Source organism: Galleria mellonella, unplaced genomic scaffold, assembly GCF_026898425.1.
Source record: "Galleria mellonella isolate WM207_F2 unplaced genomic scaffold, CSIRO_AGI_GalMel_v1 utg89, whole genome shotgun sequence".
NCBI lineage: Eukaryota > Metazoa > Arthropoda > Insecta > Lepidoptera > Pyralidae > Galleria > Galleria mellonella.
In genome coordinates, this window is record NW_026442169.1 from 241,339 (window position 1) to 253,929 (window position 12,591).

At 38.5% G+C, this 12,591-nt stretch overlaps 3 protein-coding genes across 6 annotated transcripts in view; 1 reads left to right on the plus strand and 2 right to left on the minus strand.

Annotated features, from left to right (window-relative positions):
* Nucleotides 1-10,160, minus strand: part of LOC113519930 (transforming growth factor beta-1-induced transcript 1 protein-like) — a 49,445-nt gene extending 39,285 nt beyond the window's left edge. Inside the window, exon 1 of the mRNA XM_026905157.3 lies at nucleotides 10,011-10,160. Coding sequence (XP_026760958.2) covers nucleotides 10,011-10,013 — 3 coding nt within the window. The 5' untranslated portion in view covers nucleotides 10,014-10,160. The remainder of the gene's footprint in view (nucleotides 1-10,010) is intronic.
* Nucleotides 1-12,591, plus strand: part of LOC113519928 (uncharacterized) — an 82,287-nt gene that overhangs the window by 55,148 nt on the left and 14,548 nt on the right. The gene's annotated exons all lie outside the window — the stretch shown is intronic.
* Nucleotides 1-12,591, minus strand: part of LOC113519922 (unconventional myosin ID) — a 295,622-nt gene that overhangs the window by 35,112 nt on the left and 247,919 nt on the right. The gene's annotated exons all lie outside the window — the stretch shown is intronic.

Sequence of the window (12,591 nt, forward strand, 5' to 3'; positions counted from 1 at the left end):
GGTATTTTATTCTATTGAACGGATTTATACAGAAGACGGTTTCCCTTGTAACTAAATATTTACAGTGCACGAGCAATTAGCAACAGTGAAGGTCATGAGAACAGTTTTACATTATGATGTTAGAAAACGGTAAACACATCAAATAGGCAGAATCTAGAGAAAAAAATGCATTAAATCCATAAATAATATGTAGTATTAATTAAAGAAGTATGTAATTCTTCTTCCTTTTATTCTAAGTCCTTTACTGTTCCGGCAGTCCACCTATGGAACTCACTACCTACTATTTTTTTTCTATTGTATGTGTGCTGTTAAGTATGTGTATGTTATGTATATATTTAATTGTGTATATTCTATATATGTATGTGTATGTATGTATGTATGTATATATGTTTGTATATGATAATATTTATATAATAGTGCGCCACCTACCCTTTGTCTTTTTCTCAATGTCCTCTACCCAAAGGTTGTCTGGAAGAGATTGCTCAGCGATAAGGCCGCCTTTTGTATCACTTCTCATTAATATTTACTGTATTTGTTATTTCTCTTTTTACTTGGTGCAATAAAGTGTAAAATAAATAAATAAATAAATAAATATGTAGTATATATTATTTGTTATAATTAGTATAATACATATGATTTTTGGATTCAATATATTTTTTCTATAATTTTTTTTTAATGTGTGATAATGGAATGGTAATCCAGCCTGCGCTTTCGGTATACGCTGGCGGGGTTACTATAGGGGTATTATACGGGTTAGGGATGATAGGTGAGGATGAAAAAGCAGGTCAGTTAGCCATTCGTAACGAATTGCCCTAGAATTAATCACGATAGTTTCCAGGGGGAACCGCGTGGAGGTCGACCTGATACCCTATATAACGATCCCTTTCCCCCCTTTCATATAAAATTGGTTAAGAGTCTATAACACTTTAATCTGCAAAATAATCTTCGTGACCTTGACCCCTAACTTATTATTTGAGTTCGACGCAGTATATTTCCTTTCTCATTATAAAGAAGATAGTTTCCAGGGTGAACCGCGTAGAGGTCAACCTGGTACCCTATATTGCTAGTTATAGGGAAATCAGACCCCATTACTAACGATAACTCCCCCCCCCCCCCATATAAAATCGGTTAACAGTCTGTAACACATACACTCTAATCTATAAAATAATCTTCGTGACCTTGACCTCTATCTTATTATTTAAGTTCGACGCAGTATATTTCCTCTCTCATTATAAAGAAGCTTTTTAATCTGTTATTAGATGACTTACCGGATTAAGTATTCTAAAAAAAAACACTAAGCAACTATTGCAAATTTTTACCATTTATGCATTACGTCATTGTACCATAATAAATGTATTGTAAATCTAATTGCTCTATCAAAATTGATTGAAATTTATCGATAAATATAGTCTACAACTACTGGCAAAACCCCCCAAGAGGAACGTTAGGCAGTGGATGGTTAAAGGCTGACCGTAGGCTAGGCTGTGGTAACCGCTTACCATCAGGTGGGCCGTATGCTTGATTGTCACCTTAGTAATATAAAAAAAGCATTAATCGCAGATTGAACTTTAGAATATAATTTCGTTATATTTTTTATCTGAATTTCGCAAATGCACTAAATATAGATGGATCTGAAAGATATTATACCTATTATACTTGTATAGATATCTCTCTAGTGTCCTGATAAGATATAGCGATAGAATGAATCCTGAATGAAAAATATAACAAATATGAGGTAAAATTAAGTAAATGTATTATACTCTTTTTTTATACAACTTAGAATGGCAAAAAAGCTGACGGTCCACCTGTTGGAAAGTGGTAACCGTCGCCTATAGACATGAGCAGTATCATGGACATGACAGAGTATACTGTTTCGCCCATGATACCTCCCATGCGTTCCCATTCCTGAGGACTCAAGTGTTATTCCTCTGTAACCTGTAAATTCACGCCATATCCCACCCTTCAAACCGAAACACAGCCATGCAAACGCAACTGCTTCACAGTAGAATCACGAATGGGACAGAGGTACCCAAGCAATCGACTTTTGTACAAAGTCTCCTTCTGTAATACTCTCTTTAAGTTACAAAAAAAAAAACTGTACCTAGTTTGTTTTTAATTATTGATAGTGGAATATGGATTTTTTTTTATATTTCGCCTGGAAAGCATTTAAGTAGAAGTCGAGATTTTTCAAACGACCTTGACTCTTTAATAAATGAATCATAAATGTCGGTTAAATTTTTAACTGTTTTATTATTTCGCCTCATTCTTTTAAACTAAACTATTTCACTATTTCACACTTCACTTATATATACCGCTTTGTTGCGAATTAATTTGTAAGTGACAAAACAAGCTGTTTAAAATAGGTTTATTAGAGGGCTTACGTTCATAAAACACGGTTAGTTCGTTCCGAGAATCTTAAGTAGGTACATCTCGCCACACGAAAATCAACAACTATAAAACTAAAATAATACCAAATCAAAATAGCATTCTATTGTTTTTACACACCTCAATAGGATAAGGGGGGGGGGGGGGGGGGGGGGGTTAGCAATATTGTTAGCAATATGCCCAAAAAGGTCGACCTCCACGTGGTCCCCCCTAGAAATCATCGTGCTAAATTGCAAGTGAATTCATCACAATCGACTAATTGACCTGCTTTTTCATTCTCAGTTTATACCGGCAGTTTATACCGGAGGTTTACCATAGCGGGGTTACCATTTCATTATCATTCATAAAAAAAAAATAAGATAAAGGTGTGTGATGTAAATACGGGAGGTGTGGTTAAAAATACTGTTAACTGATTTTCTTATGCTTAAATCTAAGTTTACTTGATTAAAAATATTCCTTTCTTTCTTTCTTCCACTATGTGATAAAATTACATCATATTAGAATTCATTTTGTTAAAGAATCCTACATAGTGGTACGTCCATCCATTACCAGAAGGAGACTTTGTACAAAAGTCGATTGCTTGGGTATCCTGTCCCATTCGTGTTTCAACCGTGAAGCATTGTGTTTGCATGACTATGTTTCGGTTTGAAGGGTGGGATATGGCGTGAATTTACTGGGTACAGAGGAATAACACCTGAGTCCTCAGGAATGGCAACGCATGAGGGGTATTACGGGCGAAACAGTACACTCTGTTATGTCCATGGTACTGCTCATGTCTATAGGCGACGGTTACCACTTTCCATCAGGTGGGCCGTCAGCTTGTTTGCCATTCTAAGTTGTATTAAAAAAGTCCTTGATCGGTGTTCAAGCGAGAAATAGAAATGCCACAATAATAGATGAAAACCCCTTAATTCTAACTGAAAACGGCGATATAGCAACGAAAAATCCAACCTTAAAGCTTCCAGATATTTTTAAACGGTTTTATTTAGCTCGACCTGTACGATATTTATTTATTTGGGTCAAAATTAGAAATTGGAATTTAAGCACCTTCCCGTTGTCAGATTGATCTGAAATTTGGTACACACATTTAATTTAGATGACAATACAATATAATAAAATCAATAACATTATAAATCTAAGATGGCCGCCGATACAAAATGGCGGGATACATATTTTTCCTTAACCCCCGCAATATGGGTATCAAATTAAAGGGCTACACTAGTAAAACACGATGATTATGTCAAAATTTAAAATTCAAGATGGACGCCGTTCCAATATGGCGGACTAGGTACATATTTTTCCACAACCACCACAATATGGGTATCAAATAATAGGACTACACTGAGACACCCAGACACTAGACACTCGGACACTAGACACTCAGACGCTAGACCCTCAGACACTAGACACTCAGACACTCAGACCCTAGACACACAGACACTAGACACTCGGATACAAGACACTCAGACACTAGACACTCGACACTCAGACACTAAACACCAGACACTAGACACTCAGACACTCGACACTCAGACACTAGACACTAGACACTAGACACTAGACACTCGGCACTAGACACTCGACACTCGACACTCGACACTCGACACTCGACACTCGACACTCGACACTCGACACTTGACACTCGACACTCAGACACTAAACACTAGACACTAGACACTCAGACACTCGACACTCAGACACTAGACACTCGACACTCGACACTCGACACTCAGATACTAAACACTAGACACTAGATACTCAGACACCCAGACACTAGACGCTCAGACACTAGACACTCGGATACAAGACACTCAGACACTAGACTCTCAGACACTTGACACTCAGACACCCAGATACTAGACACTCTGATACTCGACACTCAGACACTAAACACCAGACACTAGACACTCAGACACTCGACACTCGACGACACTCGACACTCGATACTCGACACTCGACACTCAGACACTAAACACTAGACACTAGACACTAGACACTCAGACACTCGACACTCAGACACTAGACACTCGACACTCGACACTCGACACTCGACACTCAGATACTAAACACTAGACACTAGACACTCCGACACTCGGATACAAGACACTCGGATACAAGACACTCAGACACTAGACTCTCAGACACTTGACACTCAGACACCCAGACACTAGACACTCAGACACTAGACACTCGAAACTCGACACTCGACACTCGACACTTGACACTCGACACTCGACACTCAGATACTAAACACTAGACACTCAGACATCCAGACACTAGACACTCAGACACTGGACACTCGGATACAAGACACTCAGACACTAGATTCTCAGACACCCAGACGTTAGACACTCAGACACTAGACACTCGACACTCGACACTCGACACTCAGACACTAAACACCAGATACTAGACACTCAGACACTCGACACTCGACGTCACTCGACACTCGACACCCGACACTCGACACTTGACACTCGACACTCAGACACTAAACACTAGACACTAGACACTAGACACTCAGACACGCGACACTCAGACACTAGACACTCGACACTCGACACTCGACACTCAAATACTAAACACTAGACACTAGACACTCCGACACTCGGATATAAGACACTCAGACACTAGACTCTCAGACACTTGACACTCAGACACCCAGACACTAGACACTCAGACACTAGACTCTCAGACACTTGACACTCAGACACCCAGACATTAGACACTCAGACACTAGACACTCGAAACTCGACACTCGACACTTGACACTCGACACTCGACACTCGACACTCGACACTCGACACTCGACACTCGACACTCGACACTCGACACTCAGACACTAAACACTAGACACTAGACACTAGACACTCAGACACTCGACAATCAGACACTAGACACTCGACACTCGACACTCGACACTCAGATACTAAACACTAGACACTAGACACTCAGACATCCAGACACTAGACACTCAGACACTGGACACTCGGATACAAGACACTCAGACACTAGACTCTCAGACACTTGACACTCAGACACCCAGACACTAGACACTCTGACACTCGACACTCGACACTCAGACACCAAATACCAGACACTCAGACACTCGACACTCGACGTCACTCGACGTCACTCGACACTCGACACTCGACACTCGACACCCGACACTCGACACTCGACAATCAGACACTAAACACTAGACACTAGACACTCAGACACTCGACACTCAGACACTAGAGTCTCGACACTCGACACTCAAATACTAAACACTAGACACTCCGACACTCGGATACAAGACACTCAGACACTAGACTCTCAGACACTTGACACTCAGACACCCAGACGTTAGACACTCAGACACTAGACACTCGACACTCAACACTCGACACTTGACACTCGACACTCGACACTCGACACTCGACACTTAGACACTAGACACTCAGACACCCAGACACTAGACACTCAGACACTAGACCCTCGGATACAAGACACTCAGACACTAGACTCTCAGACACTTGACACTCAGACACCCAGACACTAGACACTCTGACACTAGACACTCGACACTCGATACTCGACACTCGACACTCGACACTTGACACTCGACACTCGACACTCGACACTCAGACACTCAGACACTAGACACTCAGACACTCGACACTCGACACTAGACACTCAGACACTCAGACACTCAGACACTCAGACACTCAGACACTCAGACACTAGACACTCAGACACTAGACACTCAGACACTAGACACTAGACACTCGACACTCGACACTCGACACTCGACACTCGACACTCGACACTCGACACTCGACACTCGACACTCGTCACTCGACACTCAGACACTATACACTAGACACTAGACACTAGACACTAGACACTCAGACACTCGACACTCAGACACTAGACACTCGACACTCGACACTCGACACTCAGATACTAAACACTAGACACTAGACACACAGACACTGGACACTCGGATACAAGACATTCAGACACTAGACTCTCAGACACTTGACACTCAGACACCTTTTTGGCCTCAGTTCCGTCGAACCCAAATGTACGAAACAGATATATCATCAGTTTTAATTGACTTTGGCACAGACGGCATGCACGTTATTTACCCTAAAGCCATACAGTTTCCAGCAAAATTCAATTATGGTACGGCTGAAAAAAGGATGTTGCCCTTAGTTTTGTCATGAGCATTCACCGTCCATAAAATGCAGGGCAGCACCGTCGACCATGCAGTAGTATATTTGGGCTCAAAGTGGTTTGAGGAAGGACAAGCATACGTGGCTCTAAGTCGAGTCAAGTCTCTGGAAGGTCTATGTATTGAGGAATAGATTGTACTAAATTATCAGGTAAGAAACCATGTAATAATGATGCACTGAATGAATTAAATAAAATGAGGAATATTCGGTAAACAATTTCACTAAATACTAAAAACAAGAAAATAAAAATCGGTAAAAAAACTTTTAAGTTAAACGGCCCCACGTTTTTATTTTAGTCTAATATGCCTAAAAGCTATTCTGCCTAGTACTAAAATATTTCTGAACTAGAAGGTCAAAATACCTACTTGTTATAGTGCGGGCTGCTTAGTTTACCTACCAAGCAAACCCTGGTGTTAGTGTTCTCTCATGAACTGCCTTTCGGCCGCTGACATGGTTCATGTTATGACAACCACTACCATCAGAGATATTAATGACCGAGATCACCTACGTAGGTTGATAGGTAAGTAACTATTTATTTATTTTGTAGTTTTCAGTGCACATAAAATAAAACCGTTTAACTTAAAAGTTTTTTTACCGATTTTTATTCCAACTACCTTCCAAAAGGATGTCTTAAAATTTTGTCCCAATTTTGAAATCGACCTTTATAAACTACTATCCAGAAATGCTTCCATTTACTTGCGACAAACACTTACGACATTACAATAAACTTTGTTCGTAATATGATTTTTATCATTCACCCGTTTATTTTAAAATCTGGACAAAATAATACCATACAAAATTTAATATGAGATCAAATTTTAAATCTTCTTTATTACATATATACAAGCACTTTTTACGAATGCAGAGTTCGAAATGTTGTTATCTGTTGAGAAGAGCCCGCAAGAAACTCAACAGTTACTCTTTTAAATCTCTATTAACATGGCGTGAATTTACAGGGTAAAGAGGAACAACACCTGAGTCCTTTAGGAATGGCAACGCATGGGGGGTATCATGGGCGAAACAGTACACTCTGTTATGTCCATGGTACTGCTCATGCCTATAGGCGACTGTAACCACTTTCGATCAGATGGGCCGTCAGCTTGTTTGCCATTCTATGTTGTATAAATTTTTTTTTAAAAAATAACATTATATGTATTTATTTAAATGTACTACGTCTAAAAACGCCTTAGAATAATATATAAAAAAAGGATATCTGTTACTCTAACATTTGATGTATTATTTTTTTAAATCCATTCGTATTTAAGTATCGTGGAGTAAACAATATTCAGAAATCTCTACAAACTGTCACATTTATATTATTGTACAAGTGAGATGACCATGAAATTACATTGTATACAAGCTAATACTTATAATTTTCGATAGTATCTCATTGTATGTTATTTATAACACGTTACAGTAGAATTTTCTTGATTATTATTGTAACAGCTCGTCAGTATTATCGGTTTTCATGTACTGCTTTTTTTTTTATCAAGGACTGATTCTTCTACGAAAAACTAAATTTAAAATGTTCCCTCTTCTTTATAAATATTTTATATATATATAATTTGTACGTGGAGCAATAACTATGTACTCTTTTTTACGTAAATTGCGTGGACGGAGGAGTGTGAAATTTCGCACACTTATAGTTTATGTAGAGAAAGAGTAATAATATAAATTAAATTAATAATAAAAACACATGTTACACACACTACCATATATTTGATACACAGATAACACATATATACACTTTTGTTTATTGTTAAAATCTGTGACCAAATTTTGAATAGATCAATATTATTTGTCTATAGTCATTTATTACAATATATGTTATGATCGAGTTTCGACCACCCAAAGGTTGTCTGGAAGAGATTGCTTAGCGATAAGGCCGCCTTTTGTATCACCTCTCATTAATATTTACTGTATTTGTTATTTCTCTTTTTACTTGGTGCAATAAAGTATAAATAAATTGACGATTGATTGATTGTCGATTACGACATAATGGTATCAAATAATGACTATTATGGAAGTTAAATTAAGCAGCAAGTTACACTGAAAAACAAGATCATTGCTAACTACAGTGGATTGGGTATACAGAGTAGCTGTCAGTTAATTCATTTTTTTTCCTTTTACAACAAAGCATACAGCCAGTCTAATGGTAAATGGTTATTATAGCCTATAAATGCTTACAACAAGTATATTTTTACATTACCAATTCGTATGAATATTTCCAACACGTGTAACTAACTAAACAGTATTTATAAGACAAAATAAATATAGAAGTTATAAAGGAATCACTCATAACTATTTATTACGCAAAATTATGTGAAAAAGTTGACCCGTATTCCTCGAAGCATTTCTGTGGAGACACTCTATCTATATAATCTATGATTAAATAGTAGATTTTAAATATCACCGCCACAAATAGCCACAATTGTTGTTGTTATGGCAAATAGAAAAAAAAAATACATATCAAGAATTTTATTTTGTTTTTACAACCTATGATTAAAATATTTTTCATGTAATATCTTAAATATTGGTATTTTTCAAGGCTGTGTTTTCAATTTTTCACACAATCTAATCCCCTAATTAGAAAAAAACGTCGTACAAACATATTTTAACTGTTAGAATGTTCTATCATTGTTTTTCAATGTGAGAAATTTGTGTAAAAGAAAAGAACAAAACACTTAATAGCTAAAATATGTTTTTGAGAAGGTTTGACGTTAACTAAATGGGCTAAGTGGGGGGAAAGGGGTTGTTAGCAATGGAGTTTGACAGCCCCATTGCTAGCAATATGCCCTATCAGGTCGACCTCCACGTGGTTCCCCCTGGAAACCATCGTGAACAATTCTTGTTGAATTCGTCACAATGGCCAGTTAGCCAATTGTGCTTCATCATCACCTGCTTCATCCTCACCTATCATCCTTCACTGGTGCCCCGCCGGTGTATACCGATAGCGCGGGTGGGGTTACCATTCCATTATCACCCATAAAAAAATGGACTAAGTATTTACATTCGTATATCTTATATTTTAAAAGACACACAGACACATACACACACACACACACACACACAGAGAGAGAGAGAGAGAGAGAGAGAGAGTTTACTTTGAATATTATTTAAGAAAATGTGAATTAAAAAATAAAAATTATGAATATACTAAAAGACATTTGTACGTTCACAATAGTTTTATGCGTTCCAGTCCCGAAATTCACTGCGCGATACATAAATGCCGGCGTTCACCCAACATTTTATTTTCGTAAATATTAAAACTACAGAAAAGTTTCCGAGCAAATTTAGACACTGATAAATTTACCGCTAATAATAAAACGTGTATCTATACAAGATTCGTTCCAGTGACAAAAAGATTGTTGCATAAAAACGTCTTGGGAATTTAATAACACTCACCATGGTGTTGTAGTGTCGTAGGTGGAGAAACAAAGTCACTCGCGTACGATACGAACGAAGTCACGACGTGGACTGCTCACGATGCGAACCGCTCTCAGAGCGTAGCGTTATCTCAATATGACGTAATGGTTGCATTTATGGGGAGTGCACGTTTTGCGCTGGATTGTTTATGGGTCTGGAAGTCAGGGTTAGGACGGGATCTGTGAGCGAACGCAGAAACCTTGATGAATTGATGTTACGCTGAGTCGTGTTGATATTTTATTAGAAAATTTTATAGTAACGTAACTGGTTTTTTTTTATTTAAATACCTTTTTCCCCATTCATTTGTATGTTGCCAAACTATGCTTGCATGGTTCTATTTTGAGTATAAAAGTGGGGCATGACAATGTTATGTCAGGGTGCCAAGGAATAAGCAAATAGTCTAGATTTTTAGTAAATTGTTTAGGTGGTTCCCCCTGGAAACCACCGTGCTGAATTCCAGGAGTATTCGTTACGATAGGCTAATTGACCTGCCTTTTCATTCTCACCTATTATCCCTCACTGGTGCCCCGCCAATGTATACCGTAATGTAAACGGGCTTACCATTCTATTATCATCCACGATAAGTCTTAAAGAATGGTAACATTTTTTTTATACAACTTAGAATGGCAAACAAGCTGACGGGCCATGGTAACATTTTTTTTTATACAACTTAGAATGGCAAACAACCTGACGGCCCACCTGATGGAAAGTGGTAACCGTCGCCTAAAGACATGAAGAGTGGACCATGGACATAACATAATATACTGTTACGCCCATGATACTCCCCATGCGTTGCCATTCCTGAAGACTCAGGTGTTATTCCTCTGTACCCTGTAAATTCACGCCATATCCCACTCTTCAAACCGAAACACAGCCATGCAGACACAACTGCTTCACGGTAGAAACACGAATGGGGCAGAGGTACTCAAGCAAACGACTTTTGTACAAAGTCTCCTCTCCCTCTGGGAGGGTAACCAAAATATGCCCTCCGAAGCTCATATCACTGTGAAAGTCTATAGGTGACGTTTTTCATCAGCTAGACAATCAGATCCTATTTCTACTACTATGTTTTTCAGCCAAATTAAAAAAGAAAGTTCCCAATTCAGTTGTATTTTTTATGTTTGTTACCTCATAACTCCAACAGTTGTTAACCGATTTGGAAAAATTGTTTCTTATCTGCAAGGATATACATACAGATTGGTCCCATGGACATTTTATCAAAATAAGAATATTAAGAATAAGAATATTTTTATTTCCTTGAACAAATATGCCTATTGTACAATATAGCTATGACCCCACACTAGGGGGGGGGGGGACAGGGATTGTTAGTAGTGAGATCCAACAAACCCATTACTAGCAATATACCCTAACAGGTCGACCTCCACGCGGTTCCCCCTGGAAACCATCGTGATTAATTTTTGATGAATTCATCACGATGGGCTAACTGACCTGCCGTTTCATCTTCACCAATCATCCCTCACTGGTGCCCCGCCAGCGTATCCCGATAGCGCAGGTGGGGTGACCATTCCATTTTCATCAATTAAAAAAAAGACCCCACACTAGACAAAGCCTGTCTCGTGGAAGTCAAAGCAAGTCATTTTACAGTTATGGTGCGGCGAATAGGGTTAATTTAATTATATAATGTTTCATGTGAGTTTGGGTACACGTAGGTGCATGGTTTGTGTGGGCGTGTGCGTGTTCGTGTACGCGTGCGCGTGCGCGTGTGCGTGTGCGTGCGTGCGTGCGTGCGTGCGTGCGTGCGTGCGCGCGTGCGTGCGTACGTGTGTGTGTGTAATAGGTTTAGTAGTTTAGTTTTGAAATCAAAATAACTAGTTTTGTTTCCATATTTTAAGTAGTTTTTTTGTGCAATACAATCCTAATTGTTATGGTATAAAAATATAATAACAATTTAGGAAATATTCCATGGAAATATCTCTATAAGCACGCGTGAGATTTTTCACTCGCGGACAAATTGCTATCAACAATAAACAGGTACTCAGCAGTCGACCTGAAATATCTGTTACAAAAACGTCTCGAGGAATCTGTCGTGTTGCCATAGTAGTGATTTTATTGCTTCTAGTTCTCCTTAAGTATACATAGGAATTTGCAGACTGTTGCAACTGTTGATGTGTTCATTTCTTGAACACCTTGATGGTGTAATGGTTCAATAACCCTCCCTCACTTTCTGATGGTCACGAGTTCGATTCTCGCACAATGCAACCTTTTCTATTTATGAATCGGTCTGTTTATAATAAAAAAATAAAAAGGTTTATTTGGGAACCTTAGCTTAATTTACAGTTTTCTTTTCCTAGGATCGATAATAACTACATTAGTCACAAAGAGACTGTGTCGCAGCTTTTTTTTTATACAACTTAGAATGGCAAACAAGCTGACGGCCCACCTTATGAAAAGTGACGCGTTGAGGCAGGACTTCTTTTTCTTCTCTCTTAATTATTTTGCAGTCATTTATTTATTTATTTATTCCATCAACTGAATGAGCTTTTTTTTCCAAAATTATTTGGTTTGCGATTGGGATATAAGTATATAGCTTAAGCGTCTT